This window comes from Taurulus bubalis (assembly GCF_910589615.1).
Source record: "Taurulus bubalis genome assembly, chromosome: 19".
Lineage (NCBI taxonomy): Eukaryota > Metazoa > Chordata > Actinopteri > Perciformes > Cottidae > Taurulus > Taurulus bubalis.
In genome coordinates, this window is record NC_136607.1 from 14,310,700 (window position 1) to 14,336,530 (window position 25,831).

Consider the following 25,831-nt stretch of genomic DNA (forward strand, 5'->3'; position numbering starts at 1 on the left):
ACACAGATGTGAGGGGAGAATATCCGTCCACCCAGAAGTACAGCAGACCCCGGGCAGTGATTTATTCGGTGAGCTGGGGCGCTGAGATATCGCATGCCTGCAGTAAAGAAAAGTTGACTTGAGGTCACACCGCCGCCAGTTGGCGCTTATAATTTAGCAGAACGGCACACATGCGCATCGTGCAGCCTGAGCTGTCATCACACCGGGACACGTGAGGTATCCGCACATGTACGTTTTATCTTTCGGGAGCACGAAGAAGGCTCCCGCGGTCGCGAATGTGCCCTCCACCCCCAATAAATGTAGTCTTTTCGTGACTCAACGCTGCGTTTGGTAGGTAGCAGCGGGTGCTAACTCGGCGCGAGGGGGCTTTTCAACAGACAGAAGTCTGCACCTTTAAGCCCGCAGAGTGCACCGGGTTCGCGTGTCCGTAAAGGCGCACGATGTGACCGAACACTGCTGACAGTCCATTTAGCGTGCAGACTACAGTGGGGGCAGTGTACCTAGTGCAAAAAATTGATACGAAAAAAAAATGTCTGCGTCTTTAAAAAGAACTCTTTACCAGGTGGTGCATGATGTCAGGCTGCATGCACCGTTCATGTGAGCGGCGTTCACTTCCTGCAAAAGAATAGGAGCGGAGGAGCGGGCAGAGAGAAAGAGAGAGTGGGATAGAGAGATGGGGGGTGGGGGGGGGGGCGAGCAGCCAAGATAGGACTGGAGTGATATAGAGTGAGCCAGCGGACGAGGGGAAACCGGGGCCTGCTGCTGTGCTGTTGTGTGTGTGTGTTTTTTTTTGTTACACACACACCCCGCAAACTTTATAGGTTATCCGAAGAGAAAGCCTGCCACATCTGCGCCAGCTGACAGCCGCGGTGTATGGAATAGCGACATATCTCGGGTAAATATATCCCCTTCTGTCTTGGCTGGATGTTTACAATGCCTGGTTTGTGTGACGCATAGTTTTTTTTTTTTTTTACCATGCATTATTCCCTCGCTGCTCCTTCTTTAGAGGTACAATAGGCAGCTGCACAAGGCGACAATCCGCTGACGTTACAGCATGGGAGGTGATTTAGATTAAAATAAAAACTACCAGCTAAACTAAGTCCGACTCTTAAACTTTCGTGAAGTCATATCGCGAAATGCGAAGGTTTTACTCGGAGGGTAATGTGTGTACCACGCGCTACTAGAATGATTTAATCCGATTTAAAATGACTACTTTGAGTTGCTCTCTTCCCATCCACACATTGTTGTCGTCTAAATTATAATGCTGGGCGGTACTTTTAAACTCTCAACCACAGGAAATAGTGTTGTCATTAGTTGCAACTGTATGAGTTGAGAAAGTGGCACGATATTATCGGTCCCGCGTCACGATGAAGCCCAAATAACAAAAAAAAAAGCTCACATATCTCCGCCCATAGGGATCCATTGTAGTGCTATATGTTGCATGGTTGCGTCAGGGAATGGGCCTACTTTACAAAAATCAATTGCTGTTGTCCGGGTCATTATTGCACAAGTGCAGCAATGAGTAGCCCCATATGATCCAATGCAGCTGGCTTCTCAAATTCTCAAACTTAAGCATTTTTCACGCGTTATTACATTGTCAGCACTGCTAGTTCAATGTGTTTCTTTTTAAATTGTGGTTTAGTCTTTAAAAGTAGAAGAGATGAAAGAAAAAGAAAAAGAAAAACATGATGCAGGCTATCAAATATCTGGGGCTGTGAGGATTGTGAACCAAGAATGGATCGTGAAATTTAATCCACAATATTGCATCAGAGTGATTGGAATATTAAAAGTACATTTTCATAATTACAAAACCAGTGTAGTGTATACACTTTACCATTGCCTGCTGTAGTGTCAGCATAGTGTCAGCTGTGGCCCGGTTTACCTCACCTGAACCCTGCAGGAGTCACATGAGTATACATGCAATACCTCCCCCCCTTTCTCCTGCATATACGTGTGTGTGTGTGTGTGTGTGTGTGTGTGTGTGTGTGTGTGTGTGTGTGTGTGTGTGTGTGTGTGTGTGTGTGTGTGTGTGGCTAACCGGCATGTAACTTGTGGCAATTTTCTTCATTTCCTGTCCCTTTCCTTCCCTCTCACATACACTCTTTCTCTCTGTACTGGCACTCTTATTCTTCTTCTCTGGTCCGCCATCAAGCCGTGCATTTATTCTCAAGATGACTATGGTAAAAAAAAAAAAAAAGAAAGAAAGATATCCAAAACCTTTCGCAAGTTAGTTTATGGTCAATATCTTAATCTCTGTTGTGTGGTTTAAACACAGACTGAGTGTGTCATTTACAGTACATGTGGCATCCTGGTCCCGGACAGGTGTCGCACAGGTTGGACATTAAAACGACAGCTTGGCTTATGGAGTCATATGAATCATTTAGGTAGCGTAGTGTGAAGTGTGTAGCGTTCCTCACCATTTTACAGTTTTGAGTCCCACTTCAGAGTGTTTGAGCGTTTTAGTGCCCATCTGTTTCTGCTTCTCCTCTGTAGAAATATCATGGGGGATAACAAGATGTATTCTACTTCATTTTTGAATAGCTAAAACAGTATGAATCTATAGGTGTCCCTGCCAGACCTAAGGAAACACAGAGGTAGCTTTTACAAGGTAGTTTATGATATCCCCTGCCCCCCAATACGGGGAAGTCAGATTGATGTAATGGGAGTTTTTACTGCCAAGTTTTTTTTTTTTATCTTCAGTGTTTAACACAACATACATGGAAAATGTGGGACTTTTTTTCTCTTTCTCTCTAAACGGAGGCCTTCCAACGCCACCCGGCTTTGACTTGGACGTCTGCCAAAGGGTTGTGATGGCTCTCAACAGCTGTATTTGTCTGTGTGTGTGTGTGTGTGTGTGTGTGTGTGTGTGTGTGAGTGTGTTAGCGTGTGGTCGGTGAGTGTGTTAGGGCATGTATGTGTGTGTGTGTGTGCTCTCTCGCTGTGTCCCGGGATGCCCTTCCTCCATAGGCCTCACATTATACAGCATTCCACAAGGGGCTGTGTGCAAGTGGGGAGTGTCAAGGAGAGAGAACGACAACACGGTTTCAAATATAACTGATGCGGATACTGACGGAGAAGGGTGGGGGAAGAGGGAGAACGTACAAAGACCGTGAGGGACTTGCCTCATGTCTTGTTACACCCCTGAATGAACCAGAGTTGAGGTTGCCTCAACACATGAAAAGCATATTCAGGTTATACAAGCTATGGTATTCTTAATTTCTTAGAACACAGATATTTGAGGACAACAATAACACGCTTGGAACATTCAAAACCCAGAGTTTTTGTTCCCAGTGCTGCTTTATTTTCTCTATGATTGTGACTGCCTGGTGCACTTTTATCTGCACTCTATTTGCGTGTATACTCGTGTGGGGAGTGTGTTTATGTGTGTTTGATTTTCCTTTCCTGAGAAAGTTATGAGTCATTGCTGATGGTATGTGATGCAGGTTACCAGTCATACATCATATTCTCATACATTCTTGTATCCACTATGTAGCACAGCAGTACTGCTGCTGCTTCTGGTGTGTTCAGGCATGTTGGTTGCTGTTATTGGAACTGATATTCCAACAGATTAGGTTACCTGTGATGAAGTGTCTTTCTATTGAATTGGATGTCAAATAAAAACATACGCTAGTTTGGTTCTCTAGCTTTTTAATGTGGTGATGGGGTTTGTCACTATTAGAGTAGTTCAGTATAAAAGCCTGGTAAATCCATACATCTGAGAATGACTGACTTAATGTTGGCCATCCAAAAAGGTTTGAAAGATAGAAACAGAAGAAGAGCATCCAACCAACACTGTGTGGGTTTAAAGGTGCAAGATCCAGGATTGGGAGCATGTTCTCAACATTGCCTCTCGAAGGTAATGTTGAGAACATGTTGACGGCTCATTTCACGCCGCCAACAGCTCTTAAAGTGCAAACTATGCCGAAAGTGCTGGTAGAGCTCACAGTGTTTACCTGAGGTGGGACAGGAGGGTGGGGGTTACGCTTCCATGAAGACAGCAGCTTTAACCAACGCATGTAAGCAGTGCAGAGCAGCGTCCAAGAGCTAACCAGTGGTGCACGCTCATATGCACGAACATGCAATAAAAAGCATGCGCGGCCAGCCCGGCTATGTCAACAAAGCAAAAAGAAACTCGGATAACAACACACACTTGGACACACACACACACAGTGGCTTAGTTCTTTATTCAGGTATTAATACTAAATACAGCTCTTTTGTTGAAGTTGTATAAATCCTCATCTCCTGAAATGCAGATGTATAGTACCGGTAAACAAAGTTGGAGGCATCGGTGACCTTGCCTTGTCCACATATTTTCTTATCTAAGCCAAAATTAAATTGGGACTCTCATCAAATCAGATTGACTGCTTTATAGGTGAATCTGGCTGCACCGCTGACAAAAATAGATTAACTTGGATGAATTCAATTAAGTCCAAATGACTCATGTTCCCTGGTCTGTCTTCTCACTGATGTAACTAGGCAACGTTTCCCACCTTTTAATTAATAGTAAAAAGAAAAAAGGCTTAATCGATAAAGTTGACAACAGAAGATTTGCATTTGTCCTGCATGACACTATTAGTTTGCAGACAAACTACATGTTCATGGTCTAAAAGCTGATTGCCAAAGAAGGTTGGGCAGTTCCTCAAATGCGCTGCTCATTCAAATAAATAAGTAGTGTAGCAGACTCTTGGAATTCACTACTACCTTTGGTCAGTCCCTCTTACTTTCCCAGTCTTCCCCACAGATTTGAGGCTAAGATAAAACACAAGGCAATCTGTTGCTTTTTTCCTTATTTATACCACCTTAAAATTCATTTCTGTTGGAAGAAAAACTTATTTACTCTTGATTTAGTACTGTTTTTATGTTACCTTCAGAATCATATAGAAGGTTCATTCGTTATAAGTATTATTAATAAGGCAAGTGACTTTTCATTGAACTTGGCGATAAATGATAAGTCATGAGACGGAAGTAGCTGTATGTCTCTGTTTAAATGAATGAATATGTACTTTATTAACCCCCAAGGGGAAATTTGGTGTCAGAGTAGCAGCAATTTACAGACAAAAAATTTGATATAAAAACAAAAGGGATGAATATATATATATAGCAAAACAAAGTATTCATTTAGGAATTAAATTAAACTTAAACAATAGAAGTGCAAAAATGCAAAGTATGTATGTGTATATGAAGTGTGTGAGGTGTAAAAATGCAAAGTATGTGAAGTGTAGATAAACGTAAACGTGTACAGTGATTAATCAGTCTACAGAGGATCTGGTAAGAGATGACTCATTGTAAAGTCTTAATGCCGTAGGCAGGAATGTATGGATACTTGTCTTGTGACTTTGGCCATGGCAGGCCAAATTATCAGATGACGGGGAAGGGCTCATGATAGAGCCATGAAGACGCAATGCAGGCCTCTGTGTATTGATAACCATATGTATTTAAGAAGGTAGTCCTTCTACGAGCAGTCTAGGAAGTACAATCTGTATACCATGTTGTGATTCTAACTCTGCTCCTTCTTCGAACAATAAATGTTCTTGACTTAATGATTTTACTCCATGGTGTCGAGGGAATTTTCCTATCTCCCCCAATGGTTTATAGTTAAATAGTCTACACAGAGATGGTCATATTGCTTTTGGATATATGTTTTACTTTTGTTATTTACTGTGCACAGATACACATGTACAGTCCCTTTTATGTACATGCAGATATACGTGGGAAATAATAATGAGGGAGCTAGTGTGAGAAAGAGGGGCTCGGCAAAAGCCATTGGAAACCTTGAACTGTAACTCATTTGGGCTACTTTGCTACGTCCTTTTCAGGAAGCCTCCCAAGAATTTAGACAATGAACAGTAAACATGGCATGTTCCTCAGAACAATTCCACATTAGATCTCAGAGATCACGTGTCTCTCCTTTTCTCAGAATCGACTGCCCTCGCCCCCCACACACACACTACATTGCTTATAACTGCAGCAGCTAAATCTCATGTTCCATGTATACTGTACTTACACTTGACAAGAAGGAGCTCTCACAAACTGCCAATGTGCAGACTCTCTCTCTCTTTCTCTCTCGCTCTCTCACTCTGTCTCAGAGATTTCTGGTAAGTGACATGTTTGGCCGTTGGCATAATGCCTAGCGAGATCACATGGCATGAATGTCGTGCCTGTGTTGAGTGTGTGTGTGTGTGTGTGTGTGTGTGTGTGTGTGTGTGTGTGTGTGTGTGTGTGTGTGTGTGTGCGTGCACACATTTGTGCTTGAGTAGAAAAAAAAGAAAAGAAAGGGAGCATGTGCACATTTGATTGTTCCAAGTATTTTCAGCATGAATAGGAGCACGTAGCCGCAGCGAAGAATTATGAACTGAGAAGTACGATGAGGACGTGTTTCTGATGGTCATGAGATTTCATTCCCGAATTGGATGGAAAATTAGATTTAATACTTCATAGTCAAAGCTATTTTGCTTGATTTTATGGTATTTGTGGCATCATCACATAAAACATTCATGTAGCCGTACATTCATGTAGCCGTACAGAGAGCTTATTTCACTTGGTAGTACACTATGCATTCAAGGTGGTTCTGAAAAGCCAGTATAACCTGGCATATGATTTCCAATTCTGGGAACTCCAGTTGAACTCCTTTTGTGTATTTAGTTTACGGTACGTCACGGCTCAACCATAAGGTCACGTACACTCACTTAAATACCTCTGGAGAAGAATGTGTTAGCTTGAATCAAAAATTTGTTTTAACCTCCTATATCTTTGCAAGGGCTTCTTTGTAACAGAGGAATGTAGCAGGATAGATATTCTCAGATCCCCCGAGTTTTAGCGAGGGGACATTAGACTTACTGTGAAAGTCAAAACCTATAATTCGGGGGATGACGCATGCAGACATGCACAAACACACAAATTCACAAACGCATAAATAAAACCCACAGAATCATTCAGATACACACACTTGTGCTGAAGTAGAGCGAGAGAGAGAGCATCTATCCTTGCAGCCCACCTCAATTTTCCATGCTCTTTCGCTGGTGTGCTGTACATAATTAAATTGCTGCAAACTTCAAGTCTCTCTAGACTTGTGCCAGTCGACAAAGCTGGCTAATTAGTGCATAAGGTAGTACGCGAGGAAAGCAAATAGGCTGACCCCTTCTCTGTGGCGGTGACCTGTCCTGTATGTGCTCTTCATGGCCTACCAGCCTGGCAGAATGTGGGTAGGAGCCAATGGAAAAAGACAGGAATCTGAGGCGGGTAGTTTTCACTACACATCCCCCCCACACACACACGCACCATAACACCCCACCCCCTCCCATTTCCACAGCTAACATGCGTTTGCAATTACTGTAGAATCACAGCATTACTTACCTGATGCTTTCAATTGTGTTCCCTGCAGAAGGGAAAAGCCAGTCTGACTTGACATTTTGCCCCAAAATGTATTGTTTGGTAACATACTAAAAGATAAAAAAGTCACTTGCGACAATTAATGTAATCATCGCATGATGTGCTATGTAGCTACAGCCGGCTGGGGCTTTGAAACAGGGAAAGCAGCTAGCATAGCAAAGATGTTTTTTAAAGACAAGAAATCTGCCTACCAGCTCCCATAAAGCTCACTATTTAACACGTTCATTTATTTCACCCATACAAAAACGATTGTCGGATGTCATTGCGCCATTGCACATAACCCATTTTCATTGATACATTTGTATCTCCATGAAAAACAGTGCAGGCCATATTGTCAGTCCATCAGCAAATCAAAGTAACCTGACCTTTTTAAAGTAAGAAAAATAACTATCCTGTTTCTTGATTTCATGATGTTATGTCCCTTTAAGGAAGACTATTATAGCTCTGATACTTTTGTACAGGATCACGCAACAGCAAACCCTTCACATCACATATACTTGTGTGTGTGTGTGTGTGTGTGTGTGTGTGTGTGTGTGTGTGTGTGTGTTCCTTCTGTGGAACTATCACATGATGTAGCAATAACAATTCGCTCATCCTCCATTGACCCACATCTAGTACATTTAACTTAAAAAAAATGCCCTTTTCATTTTGTCAATGTTTTCTTAATTGTGACTTGAAGAAGGAGATAAACAAGCTCTGTTTGCATAGGTCAGCTAGGGCCCTTTTCAGTGCTGCCCATGAGGTTAACCAAGGTGGCAGGTTATTTGATCACATGTATGCTAGCTTAGTCTGGTCCTGACTGGGAGACTCTTAGGTCACAGTAAAGGGTGTTTGTGTGTGAGGTGGGCATGCAAGGGGGTGGGGGTGTTATGCACTCAAAATAAATGTGAATGTATTGCTCTGCACTTGAACAGACAAGGCTTTTATATTACACTATAACACTAGACAGCATTATATTTTTATTATGGGAAATATCCCATGTCATGAGACATTCTTTTCACCTACCCTGATAATCATATCAAATAGCGTGTCGTTCCCCCACTCTGTTCTTTTTCTTTTTGCGTGCAAGATGATGAATTAAAGCATTCTGCCTGCTCTAATTGAAAAAAATGTACATGGTTCAGTCGATGTGGGCGCTGCTCTCTCTGTATATGTCTTTGTGTGGGTGTGTGTTTGTGTATGCCTGACTGTAGACAGTGGGGCACTGATGCTGAAAGATGTGTCCTCATTTTTGCGCTGCACTGGGCTCCTCTGGCGGTCATGTTGGGCTGCTCTGATGTCACGCATGTGTCACTGCAGAACATTCAGCACAGATCAAAATGGCATGTTCATCGTCTCCATATACCCCGCCCCTCTCTCTACTTCTGTGTCACTCTCTTCCTGTCGCTCACTCTTATACTCACTGTGTATATGAACTGGAAACTTTAACATATAAAAATGTGTTTTTCATACAGAGGGACATACCACAAGGGGGACAAAAGCGGCGTCTTTGCTGAGGAGGAATTAAACGCTGCTTTCACACTTAACCCGTTGAAAATTGTGGAGACGATATGGGGCCTATGGCAGATATTGCTATAAAAACTGTATAAATCACAAGCAAATATATTGATGTTGCACATCAAATTAAACAATAGAGCATGGGCTACAAGAATCAGTCATTATACTCTTTTATTATAACACCAAAACGATTAAAATAGCCCTAGTGGTTGCAGAGATATACCTTTTTTTTTAGTTAGGGTAAGCAATTTTCGAGCACCGGCCTAAAAATAGGTGGGTTTTCTAAAGGTTGCCACAATCCTTTTCCTCTCACCTGGCCTTGACCCTGTTTGATTGACGCTCTTGCTGCAGCTGCTATCCACCATTTTTAATTCTTGGATGAACATCCACTGGCATAATTTGTCACATTCTTTCAACACGTGAATAACTATAAAGACCTTATCATTGAAATGGCTTTGCTGCTGGTAAAAACCTCTAAACCGGCAAAGGAGTCTTTTATTTTTCTCAGCGTAAATCAGAAAGGGAAGAACTTTCAAAGCCCCTTAGTCTCATGGATAGAGCTGTGCCTCAGGAACTACAAGATTAGGAATTTGGTACAAGCCCTTCTAAAAATGTTCGCTATATTTTCCAATATTTTGCTGGATAGGAAGTTGGTTATTCTTTCCAGGGCACTCTCCCAAAATGTACATGTTACAGTTCAGTCCTTTTCACATTACTTGCATGTTGGTAGTTAAGAGGGCTTGGATTGACGAGGCTGTGAAATTGCCCAATAACTATTTTGCTCAGATTTAAAAAATATATATATATATATTTATATATATATATATATATATATATATATATATATATATATATATATATATATATATATATATATATATATATATATATATATATATATATATATATATATATATAATTTTAGCCAAATACTCTTGACTGTTTTGAAACCACATTTCAAACTATTTTTAATTTGTTTCTGTTATCAGCTTGAAACTCCCCCAGCAAAACTTAAGCTCTTTGAGATTCAAACCCCGGGAACTCCCCACCCGCCAGAACCTTTGAAGTTCCTTGGATGAGTCTAAAACGGCAAATCCAGCACGCTTTGGCTTCTAGATCGAATTTGACCTGGATGACTAAGAATCTTTGTAGACAAGAATCACAATGCTGACATAAAGACAAACATAAATTCCAACCACATTTCAAGACCAAGTGTGAAGTAAAAGAGAGGAGGGGAAAAACAACGTTATGGTAAATTTGAAAACCTAATAATAGGAAAATAATCATACCGAGCTAAGTTTTAGACAAGTGGTAGCAACATAGAGCAATGTTTTTACCAGTAGGTCCCCGTTTAGTTTTTAGTTTTTTCACACGCACATGCACAGGTGCGGGCGACTTAAGCAATTCAAGATTTGGAATATACTAATTGTTATAAGGAAATACACTCACTGGGTTTATTAGACTTTAAGGATACATACAATGTGTTATGGTAAATACCACTGAACATAAACTAAAATATTTAAGTAAGACAAAATCATCATCAATCAGATCAATCAACATTTTGATTGTTGGTTGAATTGGTAGTGAATCTATTCAACAGATCTTTGTTAAAAATACAGACAGTTTGTACAATGAAATATTGTCTCACCCACTCTATTCACGTAGTATCTCTTTTCTGTCTGGTATGTGCGTGTGCAGGATCACCACTGACGTGCTTCCATTTCATACTGATTCACCCTATTTCCCATTTTTCACTGTCTCGTTCACCATGAAAATCAAATCACATTGGGAAAAAAATGCATACAGAGTGTCGCCATTGATGCACATGCACTCGCAAACAGACAGGCCTCCTGTGAAATCTAACCTAATTGTAGTCCTTGTGTGACAGCCAGTGACAGTCAGCAGACCACTCACAGCCCTTGTCCCCAGATGAAGGTCACGTTAAGGAGGATATCAATGGGGTTTTAGGGCCCTGTTCTTTCCAAACAAAGTGCAAGCAACTGCACAAATCTGCCGTGTTTTAGCATCCTTGAGTATCAGATGTCTTGTGGCCAGGAGCGCGAGCACAGCAGTGACACCCCTGCTTTGTAATTGTACTTGCAAGAATAAATTATCAAGGAGCTCTAACAAAGCAGGCGTCGACTCCAGCCAATCAGCTCCGTCTTACACCTGTCTACTCCCTGCCATGGCACAATCACAGAGATGAGGGAGTGCATTCGAGACGCAACAAAAGCTTCTCAGGAGAGTAAACCGGTGTCCTTGTCAAAGCAGGAGTTCAACACCCTGACTGTGATGCCAACGGCAAATGCTGTTATCTGTTCACATGCACCGTGAAACAGTTTTACAGTTGTTATATGCATTCACACTGTTCCCACTAGTAGATACACCTAGCTCCAAGCCTTGCAATAAACCCTACCTTTATGAAGGTAAGATGAGATAAAAAACTGCACCACCTTCCCTTTTTTTTTTTACAGAGCAATTATGTTCATACGGCCCCCAACTTTGCAATGAAACTGTAATTCAATATGCCATGCATATCAAAATTGAGACCAATATCGGTTTATTTTTAAGTAATGTCACCACCAAATGGGCAAATCTGGCTGAGCGCATCAAAACTGATACTTTGCTGGCAGAAGATAAGTGCACACCAGCATGAAATCTGCACCCTTAGGCTCGTGGAAAATGTACAGTTGTGTGTTACGCTTTGGACACCCACCAGTCACATGGCAGCTCGAAGCCGATGCCAATGTAAAGGATTTATCAGTATGACACTGGCTCCAAAAAAAGAAAATCACATGGCAGTCATGGTGCAGTATACTGTATCATTGTGTGCACGCACAAATGCTGCTGCTTAACGTCCACGCATTTGTTCGACTCCTCCTGAATCATGTCTCGTCTTGGTGTACTCTCTCTTCCCTCCTTTTTCTTCCTGTGCTGTTTACAGAGCTTCCTTTTTTTAAAGTTGAAAGTTGGGGGAATTTTCGGTCTTGTGTCAGTGTTTGTTCAAAATATCTCAGTCTTGCGTGAGTCCTGAGCCTGAGTTTCCCTGCTGCTCTAACGTCACACTTAAGTGTTGCTATAAACTGGAACGACCTGCCGGCCCTCTCTGTGGTTCTGCAATACGAGTATCACTGAAAAAAAAATCCAACTGTCTTCTGTCCTTTTAACACTTTCCACCGTTGTTCTCAGCTTATCCGGCATTATCTTTCTTTTTCCGCTGTCATAAAGCAGGATTTTGTTTCCCAGAAAAAAAGCAGTCTGGAGAGACTCTCTGGAACTGACGTTTTGGCGTCAGTAATGTGGAGGTGGAATGTCTTTTGATTAGAACAAAGTGTCAGTTTGTTGATATCACTTGCCCTCGTCTGTTGCCTTCCAAACTGTTTAGAATTACACCTTATACCAAATTATTGGACATTCTGATGGTTTTTTTTTGTCATCTTGGCTCCAGCAGTTTATTCCTCATCCAGAACTCTTTTTAAGCATTACCTTTCTCTATCACTCTGACTGATTTCCCTATTGCTCTCTAGCTCTCTTCTTCCCGTGACTGTGCTTTGTCAACTTCTATCTTGTTCTTTTCTATTTGCATCTTTCACACACACTCCCTCTCTCTGTCCTCACTCCTTTTGTTCGTCTATCTCCTCTATTCCACCACTCCTTATTGCCTCTCTCAATTTATTCTCCCCTAATGTACCTTTCAATTTTTCTCCCTCCTCTATCTCTATCTCTTCAGCTCTCAACTGTTTGCCCAAAAGCCATCATGTATATTCAAGGGTATGTGGGTTGATGTGTGTGTGTGTGTGTGTGTGTGTGTGTGTGTGTGTGTGTGAGTGAGAGTGTGCAGCAATCCCAATGACCTAGTCGCTGGAGTTTGGTGTGACATAGTAGCCGCTTCTACTGTTTGTTTGTTTGTTTGTTTACCTCCCACAGCCACTTTGAGTTCATTAGCAATGCCTTTGCCTCTGGGGGATAATCGACACACACTCACACGCACAAGCGCACACACACCGGAGTGCTCTTCCTCTGTCTTTCCCACTATCTCTTCTTCCCTCACGCACATCACCACGACTACAATCTACACAGACAGTTAGCCCACCATTCCAGGAGCTTCCTGTCATAACTTTGTGTTTTGGGGAAGTCTCCAGCCACTGTTATGAGATATGTCAGAGTTTAAGGTGCAAGAAGAGTTTGTTAATTTGCTGCAATCCCGTCTTCCTCCATAAAGCTGCTGCATTTTTACATATCTATTGCCGTAAGTGTTCACGTGCGCGCTTTCCCCTTGTCCCTGCACTAGAAAATGGATGATTGTTATTAGTCATTTTATACAAATGACACGTGGGCCTTTGACTGGTTGATTTTAGGAGAAATAAACAGTGACCATTAATTACAGTAGCAATAAGTATTAATATCCCTACATAATAACTTTAAATTACCTTGTAGAATTGATTTAGTCCGCTGCTAGCAAGCAAACAATCTGTGAACACACCCTGCCATTTTATATGCTAACATGTTAGCATGCGGTTTGCTATTTACACATACAGCAGATTCAGATTAGGAATCATTTGGAGTTGTGTTGCTACACATGGAGAACATTTCAATCTCCTTTAGCTCGGTCTTTGGTTTCTAACAACTCTCTTTAGCTGCTAAATGTTCTGCTTTGTTCTCCAGCTTAGAACATTTGTCAGTCTGGTTACAGAGGTTTTGTTTTGCGGGCTGGACAAAAGGAACAATGCACTTAATGATACTAAAACGCTTCGTAAAAATGGGGGCAACAACTGCAGAGTTGTGTGATGTTTCTTTTTGGGTTGGTCACTTTGAGCGGCCCCTTTCACATTACACATAGTCATTTGTTTATTGTGAAACTATTGCTTTACAATAAATACATTCTCAGGTACTTATGTATTGAAACAAATTCTGACACAATATTATTATACAGGTTTGAGATCAAATCATCCCGCCGTAGTATTTCATTCTCCACTTTATATTCACGTCATCATTTTTACATTAGTTTTACCTGAAATTCTGCCTTTTTTTTAGGCCACAAGTTCCATTATTGGTGCATATTAAGTGAATACAAGTGGAAAGATACCAGACAATATTCAGCCCACAACAAATCATTTCATAGTTGTCTGTTTGTTACATAACTGCATGAATCATAGGGAGTTTTTTTTTCTTTCTTTTTTTAAAGAAAAGATGATTTTGATCCTGACTATGTGCAGACAACGTCACCCAGCAGGGTCTATACACAGAGAATGATGTTGCATTAAAAGCAGTGATAAGCATCCTCACTCTCTCTTTCTCTCTCTCTCTCTCTCTCTTTCTTTCTCTCTCGCTCTCGCTCGACATCCCATAATGATGCTCAGACAGACTCAGGCAGACACCCGCTCGGTCCCGATTGGTAGAACTGTTGCCAGGGAGCGTTGCCGTCTCAACGTGGATAGAATCTGTTGTCTGGTACACTTTAGACATGAGAACAACTGCAGGATCTGAATATTTATAACGAGGGGACTGTTCATATTGAGATTGTATAGAGGCAACATACGCAAGAGAGGAAGGAGCTGTTCCTATTCAGCTCACTTCAAAAATGTCTTCTAATTCCCTTTTTATTTGTGTATTGCCGTATGGTTATGAAATATCAATTAGCGTAATTGCTTCTCTGTATTTGTCCTCTGGATGCATGTTCAGCTTAGTTAGGTTTTTATTATCTGCATCTTGAATAAAAGTTACCATGACACCAACTTAACTTTCAAGATTCAACTTACTCAAACTGTTCTATAAAATGATAAATGGCAAATACATTAATCATAATTGTCTATGACTTTTATAGTCTTATGTTTGAATAATACCCTTTCGTTATTTGGTGTAGCTATAGTACAACTAGTAATTAAATCTGTGCGCATGTATGTGTGTGTGTGCCATCTGGCGAATCATTTCATTTCTTCATATTATTCAAATATGCCTGGACCTGCTGCTACAGTTAATAACACTGTGCGTAGGTATGAATCCTTGATTAAAATGGATGTAACACATTCCAACAAAGCAACCAACAGCAATCAGAGCAACATTCAGATCTCATATCTCGAATCACAAACGACGCTGGCACGCACACACACACACACACACACACACACACACACACACACACACACACACACACACACACACACACACTGACAGAGTGTTTGTAGTGCCAAAAGTCACAGCCGCATATATAACGTTGATTATAAAAACACGCCCAGGTACGCGAGAAACTTTGACGTGAAAATGCAAACACAGAGGAAACGAGGACACGAGCAGCAGAGAGACACGCACACATGTAATCACAAGTCGACGGAGTTCATGCCTTTTAGATTTTTTCATCACGGATGTGCAAAGTCTATATTTAATGCATGCAGGAGGAGGCTGCAATTTCTGTGTGTGTGTGTGTGTGCGCTTTTATGGGCTTCTGAATGTGTGTGGCGGTCCTCATAATGTACATGTACATGCATGTTTGATACATTCACATGAGCATGCGGCTGTGTGTCTGTGTGTATATATATATATATATATATATATATATATATATATATATATATATATATATGTGTGTGTGCAGTGTGCCACACCGTCGCCCTGTCTGCCTGACTCAACATATTCTCCGTTCACTCTCCTTTGCTCTTTCTCGCCCCCTCCCTCTTCCTCGTTTCCCTCACTGCTCCCCCCTCATCCCCTCTCCTCCTCCTCCTCCTCCTCCTCTCCCCCTCCCTCTCTTTCTGCCCGGCTGGCACGTACATGCATGTCTGTAGACTCTGTACTGTGCTTGCTGCCGTGGCACGCGCCACCCTCACTGCAATGCAGCTCTGTGTGCATTAATTGGCAGAGAGACGGTGGGTATGTGGTATGCGGGAAGGATAGAGGAAAAGGGAGCGGGGAGAAGCGAGAGGCGATGTAAGGACACAATAGTCCCAATAACTGATTGATGGGCCGATGGACAAGCTGTCTGGCAGGTTCACAGAGGGACAGACAGACAAACAAACAGAATGTGCATTGCTGAGTGTGCACGGGGAGATTACCTGACTGTGTTGCTGTGTGTTTAGGAGAACAGGGGAGGGAATGTGTACGCGTCTGTTTCCATTAGTGTGTTTGCAGAATTGTGTCTCCTGCGTTTTGACTGTGCTTTTTGTGTGCGCTCGCTCATGTGTGGCTATATGTGCCATGCCGATATCACACTGCTGGGGCAAAGCTCTCTCTAAACCAAAGTCTGACTCACTGTATTCAACGCTTTGTGATATCCTCCCTTTCATATTTCCGCTGTGACTGAGGAGTAAAAGTTTGCTCAGTTTAGCAACAACTTTCTCCACTTGAGGTTTCTTTGGCAAATAAAAAATGAAGCCCAATGTGTCTTTCTGGGGACACGCTCGGTTATAAAAATGCTCTGCATCAGCTTTTTATTTATTTCTTCAACAGATTGTGTGTTGTGAGGTGAAAAGATGAAATGAGATTTTGAAACGTTGACTGTCTGCATGTCTCTTCGAAACGAAATGCAGTGCAGAGGTCGGAGCGGGTTGCTTTTTGTTCTCGCATTCAAGAATTACACAACATTAACATGTGTGTGTGGTGTGTGTGTGTGTGTGTGTGTGTGTGCACATACAGTATTGTACAAATGCACTTACTCATCTGTCACAGCAATTTGCATTCTTCTCCTCCCACACACATCTTTCTGGAACGTATCCTTTCTGTTAGCTGTTGTCTTTTTATCTTTCCTTCCCTGTCACAGGCTGCGACATCTGGCTCTTGTCCTCCCTCATCCACATCAAGCAACGTTTAGGGATGCCTTGCATGCGCTGGTCAACACAAAGCACAGAAATGTCACCTTAATATGCTGAGCCAGCAAAGTGGAGGCGTGAATTAATCATTTTAAATTACCAATTCATGTAGAAGAAATACAAAATAGTCTTGCGTGAAGCCAGAACTTCTCTCCGTTGTGTGTAGGTGTTTGGCAGAGACGTCCTCGCATGATTCAGAGAAAATACACAACACTTTGCTCAAAAGTAAAGCCTCTTTTTTTTTTTTTAACTATTGTCCTCCAAAGATTGTAAGACAATGGGAAATACCTTGAAATGACAGCTTGTGTGTTTGATGAACCTTTTCAATTCTACAATTGCAAGGATGAGAGGATTGTGTGTATTTCAGCTTCCAGTTTAGTAAAGCTTTGTTTTAACGAGACGCCGTGACGCATTGTTCTCCAGACTTGCGTCAAACAGGGATTTCAGAAGTTTCACTATTCTACATTTTAATTAATTAATGGTGGCTATGACCTCTGTAAGCTTTTGTCTTAGTCATCCACCCCCTTTCTGTTGGACCATATAGGCATCTGTGTCCAGGGGCAAGTGGCAGAAGTTGCTTCAACCTAATTGTCTTTCTCTACTCGTACTGTCCTCAAATGACTTTCTCTCTGTCTCAACTCCCCTCCCTCCCTCCGCTGCTTCTCTCTAGCTCTGCCCAGCCTCTGTCTGTAACTGTAGCCTGTGTTTTTCTCTCCCTCCCACTCCCTGCGACGTATAGATACTGCATTGATCAGACACACGCGCGCAGACACATGCACACACACTCACACAGTGAGCCTCCCACTCCTTTCATCATTGATTCGCTCTGCTCTGCTCTCCTTCTCTCTCCCCATTCTCTCTCTCTTTTGCTCTCTCTCTCTCTCTCTCTCTCTCTCTCTCTCTCTCTCTCTCTCTCTTTCTCTCTCTCTCTACACAGCGGCACTTGTTGAATTCAACCCTTGGAGAATAGAGGGGAGAGAAACAGAGAGAGATAATGACAGGGAAGCAGAGGGAGGCTTTGAGACAGCGCTAGGACAGACAGTGTGCAAAGAGAATGGGGCTTTGGAGGATATAGAGATAGAGGATAGGCCGGGGAAGACAGACACGGGAAAAGTCAGTCAGACAGCAGGGAGAGAATCATCTTCAAGACAGTGGGAATGACACTTTAAGTGAAAGAGAGAGTCGACCAGACGGAGTACATCAGAGTGCTCGCCTTCCATCTCTAACTACTCCTCTTCTGTCCTGGTCCCGACTGCTGCTGGTGTTTTTAGCGAGTGCCAAGGCTCCATGGTGTGTTTTAACCAGAAGACTGGCTTACACAGGTCAGAACTGTCTGGGATAACAGTGAGCGCTTTTCTCTGCATTTGTGCATGTGTGAGAGAGTGTCGTGTGCTGGTTTCCCCAGGTGAGTGCTTGCGTGCCAGAGTACACAGTAATTTCCCTATGCAGCCTGTAGTGTGTGTGTGTGTGTGTGTGTGTTGTGTGTGTTGTGTGTTGTGTGTGTTTAGGCGTGAACACTTTTATGTAAGTAAGCCAGAGTGCATGTCTGTCTGTATGGAGTGCATGAGGTAGGAGAGAGAGAGAGAGAGAGAGAGAGAGAGAGAGGGTGTGTGTGTGTGTGTGTGTGTGTGAGAGAGAGGCGGTGACATTTTTTTCAGTTTGTATTCCTGGAAACTGTTCTGCAGCATTGCTTAATAATGAAACCAGTGCGTATATGTTTGTGTGTGTGGGGGGTTGGTTGGAGGGGATGGTGGGTAGAAAAAAAACACACAACAATGACACAATGTTCAGGGAAGGAAAGATGGTGCAAACATGTCCGGAGTATTATTATTTTTTTACGGAGAAGGATGAAATCAAAGTTAGTGGGACATTGTGTGTGTGGCGTGAGTTGTGTTGTTGGGTTTCCCAGCCAGAGTTTAGAAGGAGGATAAATGCTGACAACGGTATAAAGAGTAAGCAAAATCAAGAAGTATCTCTAAACTCTGACATGGGAAAACTGGTTGTATTCAGTGTGGTTTCCTCCCTCAGAAAAGTTGTTGTGACGGCTGATGTACAGGTCAGCAAAGTGCAAAGTGCAAGACATAACATAGCCTCAAGGTATTTTGCAATGTCCTCATGTACAGTAGGCACGGCATTGTCTTTTTTCTTTTCTTTGTGGACTGACTTGACTCCTCCTCTCTCTCCTGCCTCTACCGTCTCACCCACTATCGCCGCATATCCATCTCTCTTTCACACACCTCTCACTTCTCCTTCAACTGTATTCATTTTCTCACTTCATCTCAACTCTATTTCCATTCTTGCGCTTTCTTTCATTTCAAGATTCTCTCAATTTTCCCTTCTCGCCTCTCTGCCTCCCTCTGGCATGTCTTTCATCTTTCACGCTTTGTCTTTTCACTCCTTCCTTATCGCTGCATTTCTTTTTTTGCCAACGCATTTTACATACCTTTTTTTTTTTTTTTTTTTTACAGATGCCTCTCTCAGTGGCGGAGTCTGCAGTAAATATCTGAAACCCCACCTTCCTCTTCCTCTGTGGCCAACATGTCCCAGCTGCTCCACGTGGAGATCCCAAACTTTGGAGCCACGGTGCTGGGCTCCCTTAATGAGCAGCGCCTGCTGGGACACTACTGCGATGTATCCATCCTGGTCAAAGGTTTGTTAGTAGAACATCTGGAGATTTTATTTTAGCTACAGTAACTACTAGAATGTTGTATCTCAATTGTCTTTCTGTTCTCTGTTATTTCTATCAACCAGGTCAGGCTTTCAAAGCCCACCGGGCCGTTTTGGCTGCCAGCAGCCTCTACTTTCGTGACCTCTTCAGCAGCTCCACCAAGAGCCAGTTTGAGTTGCCCTCCTCAGTCACACCTGCTTGCTTTGAGCAGATCCTCACTTTCTGCTACACAGGGAAGCTAACAATGGCAGCTAGTGAGCAGCTGGTGGTCATGTACACAGCTGGCTACCTCCAAATTCAGCATATAGTTGAACGAGGCATGGACCTAATGTTCAAGGCAAACTCACCTCACTGTGACTCGCAAACCGCAGGGTCTTTAGAGGAAACAGGATCCGAGCCCCAGAGTCCTTGTAATAACGGAAACGGGCTAGCGGTGGCTGCCCTTTTGGGAACCCCGGGCTGGTCTCCATCCCTACTCATGTCGCAACGTAAGATTAAACTAGAAGGGAGCGACCCGACGCCCCTGACATCAGCTTTGACGCACAACAAGATTTCGTCTTCGGAGTTGGGGAGTCGGCTGGCGAGGGCCAGCTCACTGTTCTACACGACGGCCGGTGGGACCGCCATCCCTGGATTGCCGTCTTACCACCTTCAAGGGGCCGGTGGAGCAGGAGGAGTTGAAAGGTCCAGTCCTGGAGCGTCCAGCCTGCCAACCACCGACAGTCCTACATCCTACCAGAATGAGGATGAAGAGTTTGAGGAAGAGCCCTATGATGGGATCACAGAGGATTCCTACAGTCATCTCTATGGCCGTTCAGCTAACCCCTACGGGAGTGAGTATTATGTTGAGTTGATGCTTTTATGAAATCTTTGTGAAGTGTTGCAGTGCTTTTGGTATATTTGGTGGAGGGCACTCATAACTGAAGCTTCACTCTTGAATATTTGTCATCATTAAAAACTTCTAAAAATACATTATGTTCTCAGTTAAAGTCAAAATCTAATGTTACTTTGGTATATTATGGCAAACGTACGAATATTTTTTTGTTTTTAATTTTAAACTCCGGTAATTAAAGTTGGTGATGCAAACAAGACAATTTCAAGCCGGCATCAATATCCTCTCACCAATATCTTCAAAATCTATTCATGTAAGATCTGAGTAAGTGAATTACTTTCTCAGTTGCCCTTGGCTCAGATAGAGGAAATGTATTTGATATCAAACCGACATGAAAGTAAAACTCAACATGACTTGCAGAAATATAAACCCACGAATGTACGACATATGGAACATAGTTCGTCATTGTCCAGAAAAAAAACAACTAATGCATATTCATTTCATCCCAGTTCCATTATTTCATCTTTCATAAATCATCCTGAGCATCTTGAAAAAGCAGGATGTTGTGCCTCCAGTGTGTGTGTGGGTTCTCTCAGCATAAAGATAGCTTTATGGAGTTATGATTGAAGTGCATCGTGACCAACAACACACTCTTTATCACAGCTACAACAGCTGGTCTGTACTACATTTCGTTATAGTTTTCACGCCGGTGAATACATACAGGCGTAGATGCTACAGTATATTTACTTGTGTTTGCAATCACACATAAACTAACGTACGCATGTGCGTACACTCACACTCGCACTCACTCACTCTCGCCATCATTCTTAGCATCCTGCAGCTTTATCAAATTCTAGAGTTTCAGATATTTATGAAATCCACTCTATCTGCAATCAGAGCACTCCAGGGTGACATTGTGGGATATTTGAGATGTGTGTGTGTGTGGGTGTGGGTGTGGGTGTGTGTGTGGTAGGTTTAGGTGTGAATGCACTTGCAAATGCATTAATCCAACTTTTTCTCTATGCACTAGGTGCATGTGTGACAATTAAGGGATTTATTTCTCCTGTTGTCTATCTGTATGTTTGTGCGTGCACAGGAGGCGTGTGCGTGTGCATGTGCATGTGCATACTCTCACAAGTCATCTCAGAGGTTAGGGGGAATCACTTTGTGAGTAGGAACCTAACACCCAGCTTCGGATCTGCCCCCCGTCCAAGACTCAAGTTGCGGATGCAGCATCATGACTTATCTGGGATACATCTGCAATGCTCTAAAACATTTATGAAACACAACAAGCTTGTCTGAGATTAGAGCAACCAGATTGACTAATTACATTTTGCAGCCTCTATTTAGATAGAGGGCACAGAAGGGTATGGACACTGTTTTTTTTTTTTTGTAGTTTATAGTTTTCCTATGGACGCATCCATATTTATCTGCTTCTGTTTTTTGCTGTGTAACGAACGATTTCTTATCCATATTCTCGCTTGCTTTCATCAGTCCAGGAAAAGCCAGAGATGGCAGCGATGCCCTTGGCCTTGGAAAGCCGCAACTGTGTGCTGATCCGCAGGGACCTGGTGGCGCTGCCTGCGAGCCTCATCAGCCAGATAGGCTACCGCTGCCACCCTAAGCTCTACACTGAAGGGGACCCCGGGGAGAAGCTGGAATTGGTAGCTGGTAGGCACGCACACACAAACGCATGCGTCCACTCACACGCATCGACTGCATTGACATGCAGAGAGTAACTTGCATGCAGTGAGTTTGGAAAGTATTCCTACCTCCACCCCTTTTTTTTTTTTTTTTTTTTTTTTTTACTTTTAGATCATTTCAAATAAAATTGTTGGTAGGATAAAACTGATACATGAAATACAGGGCATGAGAGAACTAGAGGTATTCCTTTTGTGAAATAGAAAACCTTTCAAATCGAAGCTGCTTTTTCGCAATATATTTTTAACTGAGGGACACTTCCCCTTTTATGCAAGAGACCTGTATTTGACCCATATGAATGAGACTACTGTCAGATCTCTATTCATCACCGTCTACAGTGACTGGACTCTAGCTCTACTATAAATTAGCGCTAAACCATATAATTAGGACATTTTGGTTAAACAATGTTAAGACATAAATAACATTCAATTGACTTCTGATCATGAAAAAAGTAGCGTCTGACCCTCAATTCTCATTGGCCGCCGTGGTAGTTTTGAGCCACATCACTGTGGTGATGTGAAAGGGGCAAAACAAAGCTGCAGAGCTTCTCTGCAGAGATTGAGGACCGTGAAAGAAGGACAACTATCTCTGCAGTGCTCATCAATCAGGCCTTTATGGTGGGGTGACTAGACAGAAGTCACTCTAGAGTTAAAAGCATATGACAGCCTGCCAGGAGTTTGCCAAATGGCCCTTACAGGGCTCTGAGAGCATGTGGAAAAATATATATTTTTGGTATGATGAAACAAAAACTGAACTTTTTGGTTTGAATGCCAGATATAGCTCTTGGCAGTCAGACCAGAAACTTTCAAAGAGACCAGGTAGCGTTCAACATGTAGATAATATAATTCATATAAAGGAGGTTTAATCAATTTAGCAATATAGCATTTTAGCATTTAGAATATTTTCAGACAAAGGAATAGAGTCTGAATACTGCAAGTTGTGGTTAGTAATCACTCAAAAAACTTTCTGGTACAAGAGGTCAAAAAGTTCCCGCATGCTCCGATTCAATCAGATTGTGATGTAATTTAAAACACACAATGGAACATAGCAGAACATAACAGATTATTCAGTTCCATAGTCTGCATGGAAGATACAGAATACAATACATGAATGGGAAAGAGATGGTTTTCCAAAGAAAGCCGAGCCAAGTAATTTAATAGTATGCTGTTTTTATGGCCTTCACCATAGATTCCTCTCCTGATTTCTGATTCTACTTTTCACAACTGAAGCTTTGTTTAACTGCGTTAAAAAATCTCCTTGAACATTAATTTCAAATGCAGCAAAAGAATAAAAGATCAACTGTCAATTGGGCCAAAGAGAGAGAGGACAAAGCCCTGTAATCTGAACAGACAAATGGAGTGTAATACGAGTAGTTTTCTCAGCAAATGCTCTCTTTCTCTCTCCACTAGGTACACAGGTGTTCATGACTCGAGGACAGCTGATGAATTGTCATCTATGTGCTGGTATCAAACACAAAGTCTTGCTTCGCCGTCTGCTAGCCACGTTCTTCGATAGGTGAGTGTAAAGATATGCACTACTAAGCAGAACAGTTTGTACGAGTCTTTAAGGGCTTACTGTAAGATCTGAGTTCTTTGTATGACTCCAACACTGCCGCTGTTGTCTCAAACCAACTTTCACACTCCATCTGTGGCCATGTTGTGCAATGCGGTTAGTTGTGTGTGTGTGTGTGTGTGTGTGTGTGTGTGTGTGTGTGTGTGTGTGTGTTCCCATGTTTGTCTACTCCATGTGCCTGCTGCTGACTCTGCCCCCTGGTGTTGACTCTGTGTCCCTGCAGAAACACTTTAGCCAATAGCTGTGGGACAGGTATCCGCTCCTCAACGAGTGACCCCAGTAGGAAACCCCTGGACAGCAGGGTCCTCAACGCTGTCAAACGTAGGTTTATTGTCTGAATCGTCAAATACATGTGATAGAATTGCAAAAGAGCACAATGTGTCAACATGGAGTTTGTTGTTTTTTTTCTCTCTTTTACAGTCTACTGTCAAAATTTCAACCCCAACTTCAAGGAGAGTGAAATGAATGTGATTGCTGCTGACATGTGCACAAATGCAAGGCGTGTCCGCAAGCGATGGTTGCCTAAGATCAAGTCGATGCTGCCTGATGGCATGGAGGTGTACCGCGCAGGAATGGGCATGGGTGCCGCTGTGGGTCTGGGCCTGGCACTGGGTGTCAATCAACCAGGGGTGGCCCTCCCCTTCGAGCCTGACTTCAAGGCCCTAGACCAAAGGTTGTATCCGGATCGCAAGGACCCTCTCAGGACTCACCCACCGCTGGCAGACAGCAGCCACGGGTCCGGGGCAGCCGGAGCCGAGGCTGAAGGTGAAGGCGAGGGAGTCGTCCAGGAGGATCAGGAGGAAGATGAGGAGGATGCTGGGTTAGACGCTGCAGACGGATCACTGGGGGCGCCAACTTCGATCCCAGGAGCTGAGGCAGGCAATTGTGGCGACACGCCGCCCGACCAGGAAATGGAAAGTTTTGGACAAGGTCTGAGGGTGAACGGACAGTGAATGTCCCTTTGGGCTGCCTCTCACGTTGTGAAATCTGTTTAACATCGCATTTTCTTTGGCTTGCTCTCCTTACTCTAACATCTCGTCCACTCACTCTTTCTTCTCCTCTGTGCTTCCTCAACGGGAATTATTCAGCACAAAAAGCTGCGCTCGTAGATCTTACTATACAGGAATTTGTCACACATGCATGCGCACCCGTGTGCTCGTGTCCACGCATACTTACTGAAATACTTACTGATAGTGGAAGTAGATCATTCATAGTAGAAGTAGACACAGGCATGGCATTAGCGCATTAAGATAATCAACTATTCCTGCTCCACCCTTTTCTTAGTATAATCAGTATTTACTCAATGTTTTGGCACTTGCAGCAATATTACAAAGGCCTGATAGCAGAACAAATGGCTGGAATGATTAATCATTTCGGTGTTATACAAAAGCAACAGCTGCTTTGCTGGCCGTTTATGGATTGTGGTATAATGGTTTATATAATTATTCTGTTTTCTTGAAAAACCACATCTGAAAATAACCCGAGTAACCTCTGGAAAAAAACAAAGCTCTTTTTAAAAAAGTGGCTTATTTGTTGTATTTTATATATATATATATATATATATATATATATATATATATATATATATATATATATATATATATATATATATATATATATATACATATATATGTGTGTGTGTGTGTATAACTGCATTACCATCATTAAAGAGAACAATTTTCCTTTGTGTTAAAACACCACGTCATATTTTAGGATTAAGACAAAGAAACATTTTTCTGCGAAAGCTAAAGATTTCCTGACTATCCAACCAATAATCTATCACATGGAGTTGGGTTTTCATGCATATCTGCCCGTGACGTACTGGATTAGATTGTCAATGTGATGCCTGTGTCTGCTCCAGACCGCCCCTCCCAACCACACACGAACACACACACACACGCATACAAATCCACATATACACACACACGCATACAAATAAATCCACACACACACACACACACACACATCTCTCACCTTATGATACTTAGCCTTTAATTATTATTGTTAAATGTTAAATGTTATGCACCTCCCGCCAGGACAAATTCCTTGTATGTGAAAACATACATGGCAATAAATGGTTCTGATTCTGATTCTGAATATCTGCATCGAAGCATTAAAAACAACACTGTCCAAAAAAACAAAACAAAAAAACTAACCGTGCTTGATTCCATCATTCTGTCTTGGAGATAAAGAGAGAGAGACAAGGACAATAACATGCACTAAAAACCAAGCTTGCATGCATGCATACAAACAATGGATACAGAGAATTATTGTAAACCACAACAAAGCCACAAACCTGCATCTAAATAAGCAAGTGGCTCCGGTTGCCTCCAGATATGCCATTTAAGGACTTCTTTCCATTTCTGACTG

At 42.4% G+C, this 25,831-nt stretch overlaps 1 protein-coding gene across 1 annotated transcript; it reads left to right on the forward strand.

Annotated features, from left to right (window-relative positions):
- Positions 1 to 807: 807 nt before the first annotated feature.
- Positions 808 to 24,414, forward strand: nacc2 (NACC family member 2; the record flags this gene model as incomplete). Its single annotated transcript, XM_079235377.1, has 7 exons — positions 808 to 895; positions 19,157 to 19,338; positions 19,440 to 20,189; positions 21,683 to 21,859; positions 23,299 to 23,404; positions 23,685 to 23,782; positions 23,882 to 24,414. Exons 2-7 carry the CDS (start codon positions 19,227 to 19,229, stop codon positions 24,412 to 24,414), a joined length of 1,776 nt encoding a protein of 591 aa, XP_079091503.1. The 5' UTR covers positions 808 to 895; positions 19,157 to 19,226.
- Between the last annotated feature and the right edge of the window lie 1,417 nt (positions 24,415 to 25,831).